Source organism: Schistocerca cancellata, chromosome 1 (genome assembly GCF_023864275.1).
Source record: "Schistocerca cancellata isolate TAMUIC-IGC-003103 chromosome 1, iqSchCanc2.1, whole genome shotgun sequence".
NCBI lineage: Eukaryota > Metazoa > Arthropoda > Insecta > Orthoptera > Acrididae > Schistocerca > Schistocerca cancellata.
In genome coordinates, this window is record NC_064626.1 from 1,190,942,143 (window position 1) to 1,190,958,092 (window position 15,950).

The 15,950-nt window shown below is 45.9% G+C and overlaps 1 protein-coding gene across 1 annotated transcript in view; it reads left to right on the forward strand.

The window, feature by feature from the left end:
• Positions 1 to 15,950, forward strand: part of LOC126141559 (uncharacterized) — a 447,793-nt gene that overhangs the window by 413,580 nt on the left and 18,263 nt on the right. Inside the window, exon 8 of the mRNA XM_049915262.1 lies at positions 3,884 to 4,108. Coding sequence (XP_049771219.1) covers positions 3,884 to 4,108 — 225 coding nt within the window. The remainder of the gene's footprint in view (positions 1 to 3,883; positions 4,109 to 15,950) is intronic.

Consider the following 15,950-nt stretch of genomic DNA (forward strand, 5'->3'; position numbering starts at 1 on the left):
AGTCGCGCACACGTGTGTGTTGTCAGTACTGGAAAACGAGCAAAAAATCGTTTCTGCCTATAACACCCTCTAACCCCGCAGTGGTCGCCCTACGTACCCCTCTGCACCTCAGGTAAACAGGGAACTTTACTTACCTCAGAGACTTATTCACGAACGTCAATTTAAAGTAGGCACATCTTAAAGTCTTAGTCTCTGTAAGTACTTTTGTTCTTTAGTTAATAGAAAAGCTTCATTCTTAAGAGGCTCATAGCGTTAGTTGACGTTTCTATCGACTGCTAGTTGCCAGACGCATATCATAAAATACGGTTAGAATAGTGGACCGCATGAAGACTTGACTCGGGCCGTATGTGGTACTGATCTTTATGAGCACCTGGGGATTGGGACTGTTCAGACTCATTAATCACTTTGTAACCTCCCCCTCACTTATCGACCTTAATGACAGTGAAAAATTAAACCACGTGTACCTAATGGAAATTTGGGAAAAGCAATCGTCACCGAGGTTAATTTGTCGGTAAAGAGGGAGGAAAGGGTTACATCTAAATGAAAGGAAAAATGCTAATGAAACTGGTGGAAATTAATTTTGAAATAGGGGTAAAGTTAATAAAGAAAGTAAATATGCGGCCGTTACATTAACAATTAACTAGAGGTAATTAGATATTTGAGATTTGGGCAAAATTATGGTCGCCAGTCCTAACGACAATTACTATAGTAACTGAAAAAGAAAGGTTATTACACATATAATTATCACTAGAAGCGTGGCAACTGAAGGTTGACACGTGTAGTGTGAAAACTGAAAGAACTTTGAAATTAAAGCAGTGAGATCGAATGATGCTGGTGTTTGAATTTCAACGACACTCGGGTTCATTCCAGAAAAAGGAAGGGACCCTGCTTGGTAATGCAATTGGGACAATGAGCAACAAACGTTCATGCTAAGTTGCTGTAATTTTGTGATGCAACAATTTTAAAAGTTTGAAAAGCTGAGGTCTTCCATACAGTTCTAGAATTTTACATGCTTCCAGTCTTCCTTGTTGGTTGATTGAAGGTTTGAAGCCGTCGATCGAGGAGGTGGCGACAGTCACTCATTGTCGGCCGTCGCTGTTGCAGAAGCTGGATGTTGGCGCGCCTTCTTCTCGACACGGTCACCAGACGAATGGGCTGTTGATGTGCGCCAGTTAATGCTTCCCGTCCGTGACACCATGTCAGAAACTATCATCGCAAGTCGAGCACAATTACATGCTGCCAAATCCCGAAAGCGCGGCAACTCGCGGGAGCTTCACACAACACACCTGCTCCAACACACCACCCCAGCCAGACTCTCCTCTGCCCGCGCTCCACGCGACAGAGTTAACACTACCAAAGATCCTAAACACTTAGGTTCCCCACACGACCTATCGATGTATTCGCTCGATAGCATAGTTTTCCGTAGGCCAGACCCAGCGTATAAATACAAATAATATTCACAAAACAAACCAATTATAAATCGACATAAATGCATATATATACAAATAGTAAAACAATTACAATATACAAAGACACAGAAATGTTATATCTTCATGTACCAAAATAAGGACAAAAATTTGCAGTGCAATAGATGGAAATAGGAGGATATGCATTTCCGGCGTTACAACTTGCGCATTCTGTTTACTCAGTATGTTAGGTAGGAGATGATCAGTTACAGTATTAGAGCGACTACTGTGCGGAAGTAAGGCAAATGCCTTCTGTTCTCAACATAACTCATCAAGTAAGGCTAGGTATAAGTACGCGAGGCATTTTTTGGTTATCCCCCCACCTGCTCTCGGGTGTGGTATGTCATATTTGTGCAACCCTTTTAGTGCAGTGTTTAAGTGAGTGTTCAGTGTTGTGCGTCCTTCCACAGTGTTGCGAACAGAAATCATGCTGTCGCTGGGTGTGCTTTTTGTATCTCTTGCGAACAGAACCCAGACTGTCTCCGTGTTTTTTAATTGTTTGTCTATTATTTTTCTGCTTCCTGTGTATTTTATTAGCATCATCAACCCTGTGTTTTATGTTTTAAGCTCCAGAATTTTCTGCCATTTTACCTTTAAGTCACCGATTTTATCGCCATCGGTTATTATTTTTTTATTATCTTCATCTTTTTAAAACAAATTCTGTAGGCCGAAGAGCGGCGTAATAAGCTGCTGCCAGCCCGCCCCCTTTAGGGGGAATCAAAACTCAATAAAGGAAAAAAAATGGTTATCGTAGTATGTTATCAAATAAAGATAAGTAGGCGTGGGCACAAAACCGCTTCGTCGATTCAGTATCCTAGTGGGTCATGCTTTTTGGCTTTGTGAATCTCTAACTGCTTCAACAAGTCGGGAGCGCGACCCTTCTCTGCATTGTGTAAAATACGCATACAACTCTCGATATTGCCTACAGTGTGGCCGTTTTCTGCTAAATGCATTCCTAATACAGTTTTGGTCTGTGCTTGCAAATGCTCCCTGAATCTAATTTTAAAGGAGCGGCCAGTTTGACCGATGTAAAATTTGTCACAACTACTACAAATGATTTTGTAAACCCCAATACCGTCAAATTTATCAGAGTCTTTACTCATACTATGTTTAAAACGGAGTTTCAGAGTGTTGTTAACTTGGAAACCACATCTAACATTAGATTTATTGAAACATTTTTCTATTTGTCGGGACATTTTTCCGTAAAATTTCATTGGGATAGTTTTCAGGTTTTCTTTATTCTTTCTTTTTTTTAGATGATTGTGGGTCTGCCTATTATTTACTTTCTGTTTTTTATTCTATTGTATGGGCGCATAACATCTTTAGCTGAAAAACCGTTGGCTACTGCAATTTGCTTTAATATACTAAGTTCTTGGCGTATTTAACTGTCGGCTAATGGTAATCTAAAAAGTCGGTGGATCATAGAGGTGAAAAAGGCGCTTTTATATCGAGGTGGATGGCATGAACTGGCTCCGATAATAGTATCTGTACATGTAGGCTTTCTGAAAATCAAAAATTTATGTCTATTATCAACCTTCTTAATGGTAAGGTCTAAATAGTTAATGGAGCCCGCGTCTTCTATTTCTGTAGTAAACGCTATTTTTTGGTGCATGTTGCCTATGGCTTGAGCAAATGCGATAACCTCATTCTCGTCCCCCTTTAACAGTAACAAGATGTCATCGACATAACGTTTATAATTTATGGTCTTGTCTTTCAGTCGTGGGAACTTAGCAAAGAACTTACACCCAAGTCGTTCATGAAAATATCTGCTAACGTACCAGCCAAACCGTTACCCATCCCAAGACCATCTATTTGTTGATATATGTTGTCATTGAATGTAAAATAGTTACAAGTTAATGCAAATTCTAAAAGTTCTATTAATTCTGTGTATTCTGCAGTACTAATCTTGTTATGAGTTAGCAGATTACGTTTAATAATCTGAATCGTTTCCTTTATGGGGACACTACTGTAGAAGTTTTTTACATCTAGGGAAACTAGTGTCCCATTATTTGGAATAGGTATATCCTTAATCGCCTTAGCAAGGTCAGAATTTTTTTTTCACCCCAAAATTGGTAGAAAAAGTGTACACTGCTTCAAGTTTGTTGTTAAGAAACTTATTTAGTTTACAACATGGCGATGACAAATTTTTAACAGTTGGACGGACTGTGTTTCCTTTCTTATGTATCTTAACCTGCGATCTCAGTTGGGGGAGCTTAGGATTCATCATTTTGGCGATTTCTTTTCGTAATCGTTAAGCAGAAATTGGGAAGATGGTCATTACGGACTGAAACCGGTCATCGTCTAAAGAACTGCTATTGTGATGAGAGACTGGAATAAAAAACATTTGCCTCGATTTATCACGTATGCAGCCCTGAACACCGGACTCGCACTTGCACCGTACCGCTACTGACTTGCAGACGGTCCTGTCGACGCCGCGCCGCTCGCCGCGCATCCTCATCACGCGCGCCTTCTCGGAGGAGAGCGACCACTCGCCGCCGGCGTCGGCCGCGGCCGGCGACCTCGGCGACGGCGGCGCCGGCGTCGGGCTGGGCCGCAAGTACTCGACGTCGACCACGTCGCTGCTGGACCGCCGCTGGCGGCTCGCGCTCGACGCCAAGGAGCGCGAGACGGCCGCGGGCATGGTGGCTGCGGAGGCGGCGGCGGCGGCGGGCAGCAGCGGCGACGACCAGAGCGGCGGCAGCGCGGTCGCCAGCAGCGACGACGAGGGCGACGACGCGGGGGCGGAGGAGGCGGGGGCGGCGGCCGAGGCGGAGCGGCGCTGCCTGCGGTGGGGCGACGCGGCCGACTGCGGCAGCGCCAGCGGCTCGCTCGTGCTCAATGACTGCGACGCCAGGTAACGGCCAGTCCGTATCCAAGTGGCCGGCTGAGACCCCCACGTTAGTTTGTTTATGTGACGGCTCCCAAACCCAAGGTCCTCGGCGGTACTTTTGGGAAAGCCACCACAAATTGTATAAAGCGTGGGTAGTGACCAGGATGTAGACATGTATGTTGGCCGAAAAATAATTAGTGACAAGAATTGCGCCAGCTAGAATGAAGAGATAACTTATCTTTATTTCTGACGAAACGTGTACCAGCAATACAATTCCAAGTAATATCCAAGAGTAATCCGTGTACTAAGCCTAGTCGAATACAATAGCAAATATCACACTGCAATGGCTCCGCTGTAAACTCCACGAAAGGCTAGCAATAGAAAATCGACAATAGACTGTCCGTCTCGGGGGCCAGCGCTCCTTCTCATACGCAAAAGGCAGAGGGCGCTGCGGACCCGAGCTCAGCCGAGGCGCGACCACTTCCGTCGGCGGTAACGCCCTGAGATGCAGACGTCCGCGACAGGAACTGTGGCCAGCGAGGTCACGGTCAGGGCGCGCGTGCGCGATTTGGTTGGTTGGTTGGTTGGTTGGTTGGGTCCGTGGATACAACAGCCGTCTGCTAAGGGCCGACAAATTTTAAATAAAAGGATAAACTTAATTCAATAGTATGTATGTCACCCAGTAACTGACATTTTTTTTTTAGTAAGTGTAAGTAGGCTGTTTAGGTTTTTATGTTGGTAACGCCACGTAGCGCTCTGTATGAAAACCACTGACTGTGCTGTGTGCAATCTGAGGTTGGTTTCCATTGTTGGAAACAGCCTACTTACAAAAGGTATCTTGAATGAGACGTACCCCAGGCTGTGGCAAGAGTTATGTCTCCGCAGTATCCTTTCTACTGCTTTTGCTTTCTACTTGCTAGTTCCGCAAGTTTCGCAGGGTAGTTTCTGTGAAGTTTAGAAGGTAGGAGACGAGGTACTGCTGAAGTAAAACTCTGGGGATGGGATATGAGGCGTGCATGGGTAGCTCAGTTAGTAGAGCACTTGCCCGAAAAAGGCAAAGTTCCTGAGTTCGAGTGTCGGTCCGGCACGGTTTTAATCTGCCAGGAAGCTTCAAAATGTATCCTTATAAGACAACACCCCTTACATACTAAATGAGGAAAAAAACATAGAGGAGACTGTTGTACTGTGAAACTCTTTTCAGACATACTCTGTAACAGAATTTCTTGTAATAGCAGTTTTATATATTTTTATAACATTTTGAAATGACAGCATTCACTATAAGTGTGCAGTCTTTTTCTGAACTCACAAAATTCAGTCTACAAAAATAAGTACAAGGTACAACTCGGTAATGTACGATCTGACATATAAAACCTGGCCGCTAGCTAGCCACAGCATACACCAGGTCTGAGCCTTCACTTCAGGCAGCAGTAAAACCAGCTACCCCTTCAAACTTTTAAGTCCAGCCATATTCACGATTTCGCAACTCTGTAGTATACGGAAGGGTCTGGAGGAAGTGTTGTCTTTTTGTTAAGTTGTTGCACCGCTGCATCAGCTCGTGGTCTAGTGGTAAACGTCATGCATTGTAGCTACAAAGTCGTGAGTTCGAGTCCACACCTTCCTCTATATTTAACCCAGATTTCGGCTGTCTCCTAAAGCTGTTAGTGTGATATAACTACAAAGAAATTCGCTTCACTTCCTGACCCAATAGTAGGAGCAAAAACTTCCAGAAACAATTCCGCAAAGTAACTTGTGGCAGCTTCAACACCAGAACAGTCCGCATACGAAGTTTCCTCGCCTTACAGCGACCTCCGGCTACTGGCGACACAATCCTTGCTAGCTGATACCAGGCGCCATCTGACCACATGACCACAGCGTGGTGCTATGAATTTACACTAACAGGAAAAAGAATAGCCGACCCAAAAAGAATTAATGTACAGTAATGAATTTCGATAATATATTTGCCTAGTTAACATATTTAAGTAATTAATATTGCAAGATCACAGGTTACTAAAAGCGTGAGATAAGCCATTTCAAATGTAAAATGTTTTTATATTAATAATTTTGTATTAATAACTGGCTTAACCGCAAACATGCAAAGCTGCGTGTATTGTGTTGTACAGTATCGGATGTCAGTTTGTGGGATGGAGTTCCTTGCCTGTTGCACTTGATTTCAATACAGGGACGTTTAATGCTGGTTGCGTATGACGTTGGAGCTGTTTTCAATAATGTCACATATGTGCTCGATTGGAGACAGATCTAGCGATCCAGCACGCTAAGGCAACGTGTCGACACTCTGAAGAGCATATTACGTTACAACAGCAGTATGTGGGCAAGCTTTATCCTGTTGGAAATCACCCCTTGGAATCCTCTTCAAGAATGGCAGCACAACAGGTCGAATCACAATATTGACATACAAATTGGCGCTGGAGTGCACGAGAGTGCTCCTGCAGTCATACGACATCGAACCCCAGTCCATAACTCCAGGTGTAGATCTAGTGTGTCTAGAGTGTAGACAGGTTGGTTGCAGGCCTTCTAACCAACACGGGGCCATCACTGGCACCGAGGCAGAACCAGATTTCATAAGAAAGGACAGCAGACCTCCGCCCTGCCCTCCAATGTGCTCTCGCTTGACATCACTGAAGTCGCAAATGGCCATGGTGCGGGGTCAATTGAATGCACACTACACTGGTTCGGAGCTGTCCTTGTAGTAACCGATTTGTAACAGTCTGTTGTGTCCCCATGGCGCCAACTGCTGTTCAAACTGCTGCTGCAGACGCAGTACGATGCGCCAGAGCCACACGCTTAACACGATGGTCTCCCCTCTCGGTAGTGTCACTTGGCCATCCGGAGCCCGGTGTACTCGCTAACGCACATTCTCGTGACCACCGCTGCCAGCAACAGTATACACTGGCTACATTCCAGCCAAGTCTCTCTGCAGTATTGCAGAACGAACATTCACCTTCTGATAGCCCTATTCCATGACCTCGTTCAAACTCAGTGCGGTGTTGATAATGGCGTTTTTGTAACCTTAAAGGCATTATTGACCAACATCAACTCATAGTGTTCAATCTCAAAGGTACATAACGCTCACGACCGTTACTGCGTGTATTTAAAACAAACCTGATTTGCATCCTCTGAGCCGGCCGGGGTGGCCGAGCGGTTCTATGCACTACAGTCTGGAACCGCGAGACCGCTACGGTCGCTGGTTCGAATCTTGCCTCGGGCATGGGTGTATGTGATGTCCTTAAGTTAGTTAGGTTTAAGTAGTTCTAAGTTCTAGGGGACTGATGACCTCAGAAGTTAAGTCCCATAGTGCTCAGAGTCATTTGAACCATTTTGCATCCTCTGATTTGCACTCTTATGCGACAGGTGTGAAATTTTAAGAGACTCATGCTTCAGATATAGAAACATGTCTACCAACTTTCTGTTATATCTCACTGTTCCTTCTTGGTTCTGCGATTCTTTTTCCGTCGCTGTGTTTATCAACTGACCTTTTCTTATTTGAAGATCTAGTATTTATGTTGCAGTTACGTTTGCTTACTTGAAATTTATGATTGTTGTTTAAGTAATTTAAAACAGTCGCAAGTGGATAAATATCTAACATTTGCGATATACATTTAGCTTTGGATTTAATAGAGGGGTGAGGGCAGCGGAAGCTGCTAGGAACCTTTTTATGGTGAGTGGGGCAACCTAAAAAAGGATTTTCTGTTTTGAAGAAAGATCGTTCTGGAATGAATGATTTTCCACATTTAGGAAATTTCGATAACTAATAGATGTGATGTACTGCAACCATTTAATCTTCGGGCGAAATTTGGATTCGGTATGCAAGTTTCAGAAGTTGGTTGTAGGAGTATTGCAAGCTCTAATTTGAGCTAACAAATATTAGATGGGTAACTATTACTGCATTTTTGCTTGAATTTCATCAGTTCACTCATTGACTATTTCTCTGTCAGTGTGAGAAAAACCACCAACAAAACTGCACTGGGAAGTCATCCCTTACGCACTTTTTATTCTGATCCTATGGACTAAGATGTTTACCTTCCCGGCTCCTTATCAAACAGCTGCCAAGAAAATTCCTTTTCAGATAAAAATGAATTTCAAACCTGCTTTGACGACGTTTTAACTCAGAACCAGTAGGTTTCTACGGCGTAGCATCGGTTAACTACCTGAGCATTGTGACACCGATTTAGGTAATGTGAGAGGCTGCAGGGTTGAAAATTAATTTCTCTCTGATGTTTACGCTTGTGGTATAATTTATTAGAAAACGCTTTTAAAATATGCACAGTACTAATGAAAATAAAATACAACTTACTACGATAGCCTTACGATGAAAATGTATTTTAATAAAACATAAAGTATCTGTAACACTTGCGTGCCTATAATGGTATAAATTAGTAATATACTAGGGTAAGTCAATTATTATCCGCAAAGTAGTTATAAAATTTTATTATAATCAAATATAAAACTTACAAGAACATCATTTTCCGACATAGTCTCCTTGCATTTCAACGCACTTGTATACAAGCTTCCTGATGCCCTCATAAAAGAAGGTTCTCGGTTGAGCTGCGAACCAGGAATGCACCGCTTCTTTCTTCAAATTTGAGTTTCTGGAGCGTTTCAGCAGTGTGGGCAGCAATATCCGAACGGGAATTGTGGTGCAACAACACAACTTTTGACAGCAATCCTCGGTGTTTGCCTCGAACTGCAGGCTTTAGCCTGGCAGTAAGCATCTCGCTGTAACGTACACTGTTTATTGTTGTGCCCCTTTCCCCATAATGTTGCAGTACTGGACCTTGTGAGTCCCCAAAACCGTAAGCATCAGTTTTCCTGTGGACGGTTAGGTCTTGAACTATTTCTTACACGGCGAATTTGGATGTTGCTATTCCATACTCTGCGTTTACTCTCCGACTGGTAATGATGGATCCATGTTTCATCACCAGTAATGATCCTGTCTAAGAAGTTGTCCCCTTCGTTACCATAGCGATCCAAATGTTTTTTGCAGATGTCCATGCGCGTTTGTTTGTGCAATTGTGTGAGTTGTTTTGGGACCCATCTTGCACAAACTTTACGAAAGCCAAGTCTGTTGTGGATGATTTTGTAGGCAGAACCGTGAATAATTTGCAGACGATGTGCCACTTCGTCTGCCTAAGAGAATCAATTCACGTGAAGGTTCAATGATTTCTTCATTTGTGGCGGTAAACGGTCGTCGGGCTCCTTCATCGTGAGTAACACTTGTGGGACCATTTCGGAATTTTTCAATCCAATCGTAGATACTCCGTTGTGGCAAAACACTGTTCCCGTACTGTACCGAAAGTTGTCGATGAATTTCGGTCCTTCATACGCCTTCCGACCACAAAAAAAAAAACGTATCACTGAACGTTGCTCTTCTTTGGTGCAAATAGACAGCGGAGCAGCCATGATTAACAGCACAATAGCGATAACGAAACTAGCCTAGCAGCTTCAAAATTGCAAAGATATAACATCAAATAAACAAAGCATGTGTCATCAACGTAAAATGACAGTCTCACCAATAAACAAAAATATAACTAACCTGCGGACAATAATTGACTTACCATCGTATTACTCACTTTCGGCTTTGGGCTTAGTTGCTGTCTTGCGTGATACTCAAATACTATTGAAATGTGATTTTTCATAAATAAAATTGTGTATTCTCAGAAGTCAAAAATTATGTCGGCAGAATCGGTAGGGGCATTGTCGTTTGTTTAGTATCGTTAAGTTTTTTACTTCATGAAACAGAGCGACGTGACACGGTGGTTAGCACTGGGCTCGCACTCGGGAGGAGGACAGTTCAAACCCACGTTCGGCCATCCTAGTTTAATTTTTCCGAGGTTTCCGTAAATCGCTTCAGGCAGAACCCGGGATGGTTCCTTTGAAAGGGCACAGTCGACTTCCTTCCCCTCCTTCCCTAATCCGATGGGACCGATGACCTCGCTGTTTGCTACCCTCTCCCCAAATCAACCATCTAACCAACACTGAGGTACTGGAAGTAGCGAAATAACTTTTGGTGAAGGAGTTTTCTTAGGATTTCATTACTGACTTTCGACGTAGCTGCTTGTAGCTCAGTAATAGAACAGCTAAAAATCTGGTCTTCAGTTAGACTATTTTCACGAGTTCCTATTAAGAGCTGTATAGATTTCCTCTCCCAATTATCTGATAGTACAGTTGTGGGACTGTTCGAGGATACGTTGACACCGTCTTATTTACCCTATGGCGGACAGTATTTCGACCAGTTGGACGACGTGGCGATAGGAAGTATGTTAGTTCCATCCATAGCCACGCTTTCTATGAATAAATTTTAAGACATCGCTTTGGACACGACTCCAGCTAAGCCAAGTTGGTTTTATCGTTACGTCGACAACATTTTTATCATAGGGCCCAATGGAAGTATTAAACTGGGAGATTTCTGAGGACACCTGAACGGCATTCCCGACCACATTCGGTTTACCATGAAAGTACAGATAGATGGTACATTGCCCTTTATTGACGTTCGCCTTCGATGGAATATCAATGGGCATCTTAACCAGACACAAGCGTCAGTATCTGCACGTTCTCAGCAATCACCTTCCGACACAAAAACGTGGCATTCTGAATACCCTAGTTCACCGTGCTAAAGTGTCTCAGACGATGGAAATCTACCCCTGGAACTAAGCCATCTCCGAAAAGTCTTCCGTGAAAATGTCTACGATCACCGCTAGGTATCATAAGTTATTTCTGGTAAGACACACAAGAAAAAAACCACCAAAAAAAGGGAGCAAGAAAAGAGTTATTGCCTTTCTGTACACAGTGATGGAAAAGATTTGCCGGCTACCGAAGAGAAACAACACTTAATCAGTGTTCGGACCACCAGTAAAAATAAGACAGCTCATGAACAGAGTTGAGGGTCTGAATCAGAGGTTGAGGCGGTTCTGCAACCATGTAGGTTACATGTACCTCGACTTGCGCCATGGAGAGGTAAGTTTCCGGGTTCCGCTAAATAGGCCAGGAGTCCATTACACACAGGAAACGGCTACAGAGTAACGGGCACTGAGTGGTGGGACTGGGCGGCTTTTTAGTCAGAAAATCTCGAGGAAGTGCAGAAGGGACTTTTGCTTCAAACGGTGCAGGACGAACACAGGATGAAGGTAGACACAACAGGAACCACTATTGTCAACTGGCGTAGCTGTACTGGAAAAGAACAAGAGCTCCAGGTGCTAATAGAAAGCACAGAACCTCAACTCGTTATACACTCCTGGAAATTGAAATAAGAACACCGTGAATTCATTGTCCCAGGAAGGGGAAACTTTATTGACACATTCCTGGGGTCAGATACATCACATGATCACACTGACAGAACCACAGGCACATAGACACAGGCAACAGAGCATGCACAATGTCGGCACTAGTACAGTGTATATCCACCTTTCGCAGCAATGCAGGCTGCTATTCTCCCATGGAGACGATCGTAGAGATGCTGGATGTAGTCCTGTGGAACGGCTTGCCATGCCATTTCCACCTGGCGCCTCAGTTGGACCAGCGTTCGTGCTGGACGTGCAGACCGCGTGAGACGACGCTTCATCCAGTCCCAAACGTGCTCAATGGGGGACAGATCCGGAGATCTTGCTGGCCAGGGTAGTTGACTTACACCTTCTAGAGCACGTTGGGTGGCACGGGATACATGCGGACGTGCATTGTCCTGTTGGAACAGCAAGTTCCCTTGCCGGTCTAGGAATGGTAGAACGATGGGTTCGATGACGGTTTGGATGTACCGTGCACTATTCAGTGTCCCCTCGACGATCACCAGTGGTGTACGGCCAGTGTAGGAGATCGCTCCCCACACCATGATGCCGGGTGTTGGCCCTGTGTGCCTCGGTCGTATGCAGTCCTGATTGTGGCGCTCACCTGCACGGCGCCAAACACGCATACGACCATCATTGGCACCAAGGCAGAAGCGACTCTCATCGCTGAAGACGACACGTCTCCATTCGTCCCTCCATTCACGCCTGTCGCGACACCACTGGAGGCGGGCTGCACGATGTTGGGGCGTGAGCGGAAGACGGCCTAACGGTGTGCGGGACCGTAGCCCAGCTTCATGGAGACGATTGCGAATGGTCCTCGCCGATACCCCAGGAGCAACAGTGTCCCTAATTTGCTGGGAAGTGGCGGTGCGGTCCCCTACGGCACTGCGTAGGATCCTACGGTCTTGGCGTGCATCCGTGCGTCGCTGCGGTCCGGTCCCAGGTCGACGGGCACGTGCACCTTCCGCCGACCACTGGCGACAACATCGATGTACTGTGGAGACCTCACGCCCCACGTGTTGAGCAATTCGGCGGTACGTCCATCCGGCCTCCCGCATGCCCACTATACGCCCTCGCTCAAAGTCCGTCAACTGCATATACGGTTCACGTCCACGCTGTCGCGGCATGCTACCAGTGTTAAAGACTGCGATGGAGCTCCGTATGCCACGGCAAACTGGCTGACACTGACGGCGGCGGTGCACAAATGCTGCGCAGCTAGCGCCATTCGACGGCCAACACCGCGGTTCCTGGTGTGTCCGCTGTGCCGTGCGTGTGGTCATTGCTTGTACAGCCCTCTCGCAGTGTCCGGAGCAAGTATGGTGGGTCTGACACACCGGTGTCAATGTGTTCTTTTTTCCATTTCCAGGAGTGTATGTATGTAAAGGAGGCTGAGCGGACGATTTGGATGGGATTCGGTTAATGAAAAGGGGACATACAATTCAAGGTTTATTTCCCCAAAACAATTAATTAATTGTAATAAATTACACTGTGGCTTACAAATTACAGTGACACAAACAAATCAAGCTGCTTACAATATGAGGTAATAAACATGTTATATACCACAGGTAAACAGAGAAACTTCAAAACTGTTTACAATTTGATACATTAACAAATAATCGTAGTGCATTAAACTACATACTTTCACCTAATACAGTTAAATTTTTAAATGTGAAGCACAAATGTATAATTTACAATTAAATTTTTAGTTGAAGTAACTTCTTTCTATACCTTCTTTAAAAGAGTGATAAAATTTTCAAAAGGTATCTCAGTTAAAAATGCCCTAAAATCCTTAACACAACAACACGTACATGTACGGCAAAGCCCAACATCAACAACGCAAAACACATTCAAACTTTCGCCAACATGGGCCACTTGCCGGTCAAAACATGTTACGACTACAGCAGCGGGCAAACTTACATAGGTAATAACAAAGGCCACCTAGCAATCTTGCCAAAATCAGTTTACACGAAGGACGAAGAAGTTGTGGGGGGGGGGGGGGGGGGGCGGGAGGGGTAAACACAATAAATACCATACGCAAGTGCACTTGCCAAACCTACTACTAAAATTCAGTATAAAAAGCTCTCAATTAATGACAAATCCGGGATAGGCCCGGCAATATTGCACCTGAGCGCTAGTAGCCAAAATAAGGTTGACAGATACCAAGGTCTGACATCATCTTAGGGGTAACTGGCACAACAAATAAATAAGAGTAAAAGAGCAAGCAAATGCCAATGCTCCAGAATTTAAATAGGATTAAGTACACACGAGGCTAAAATCAATTGCTAGCACCTTGGATAACGTCTTAGGCTTAATTGACACTACAAATAAATAAAGCTAAAAGGACAGACAAATGACAACGCCCAGTAATTTAAATAAAATAAGCAAGCACAAGGCTAAAAGCAATTGCTAGCAACTTAATAAGCACACATAAAAATATCGGACTGCTGCCACATCACAAACGAAACAGGCGCGCGCGCAGTCCCCAGCAAGTCAGAAAACCGATAGCACACACTCCAGCAACCGAGCCAGCCTGACCACAGTAATTTCAACTCAGAACCAGGGCGCGTGAGCACACCGGGTCCACGCAAAACACACACTGCTAAATAATTCCCACCAACAGGCACGGCTGCCCCCCGGGCGGGAAAACAGGGGCGACGACCGGGTACACACCAGCAAAAACTCGACACCCAGACACCGGCTACAACGGAATCACGCATAAAATATAAACAACAGCTGAAGTAAGGTGAAACGAACACCGCCACGCAGACCGGACAGAGCAAACATACAGAAAACCTGCCCTGCAGTCCTTACAACTCCTGGGTGCGGAAACCCAAGCAATATCGTGGCACCCTTTTCAGAGGCTGAGAACCTCAAGCGATCTCGTGTGGGAATCCATCAGTTGTCCACTACACCACATCATCAACACGCCACACTGCCCAATGCCCAAATCAACGAGGCCCGCCAACAACGAGACCACACCTCCGTGCCGGGGCGGAAGGAGCTAAGCGTAAATAAAATGAGTGTATGGCATCGGTGGACGGGAGGCCCCTATTCGGGGAAGTTCGGCCGCCATATGCAAGTCATATTTCATTCGACGTCACATTGGGCGGCTTGCCCGTCGGTGATGAGGATGAAATGATGATGAGGACAGCGCAACACCCAGTCCCAGAGCGGCGAAAATCTCGAACCCGGGCCCGCTTGCATGGGAGGCGAGAACGTTACTATCCAGCTAAGCAGGCGGACGGAACTAACCGTGTTCGGCAAGGATAGATTAAATACAGTTGGGGGTGGAGTGTTTATTGCTGTCAGAAGTAGTTTATCTTGTAGGGAAATTGAACTACACTCCTGGAAATGGAAAAAAGAACACATTGACACCGGTGTGTCAGACCCACCATACTTGCTCCGGACACTGCGAGAGGGCTGTACAAGCAATGATCACACGCACGGCACAGCGGACACACCAGGAACCGCGGTGTTGGCCGTCGAATGGCGCTAGCTGCGCAGCATTTGTGCACCGCCGCCGTCAGTGTCAGCCAGTTTGCCGTGGCATACGGAGCTCCATCGCAGTCTTTAACACTGGTAGCATGCCGCGACAGCGTGGACGTGAACCGTATGTGCAGTTGACGGACTTTGAGCGAGGGCGTATAGTGGGCATGCGGGAGGCCGGATGGACGTACCGCCGAATTGCTCAACACGTGGGGCGTGAGGTCTCCACAGTACATCGATGTTGTCGCCAGTGGTCGGCGGAAGGTGCACGTGCCCGTCGACCTGGGACCGGACCGCAGCGACGCACGGATGCACACCAAGACCGTAGGATCCTACGCAGTGCCGTAGGGGACCGCACCGCCACTTCCCAGCAAATTAGGGACACTGTTGCTCCTGGGGTATCGGCGAGGACCATTCGCAACCGTCTCCATGAAGCTGGGCTACGGTCCCGCACACCGTTAGGCCGTCTTCCGCTCACGCCCCAACATCGTGCAGCCCGCCTCCAGTGGTGTCGCGACAGGCGTGAATGGAGGGACGAATGGAGACGTGTCGTCTTCAGCGATGAGAGTCGCTTCTGCCTTGGTGCCAATGATGGTCGTATGCGTGTTTGGCGCCGTGCAGGTGAGCGCCACAATCAGGACTGCATACGACCGAGGCACACAGGGCCAACACCCGGCATCATGGTGTGGGGAGCGATCTCCTACACTGGCCGTACACCACTGGTGATCGTCGAGGGGACACTGAATAGTGCACGGTACATCCAAACCGTCATCGAACCCATCGTTCTACCATTCCTAGACCGGCAAGGGAACTTGCTGTTCCAACAGGACAATGCACGTCCGCATGTATCCCGTGCCACCCAACGTGCTCTAG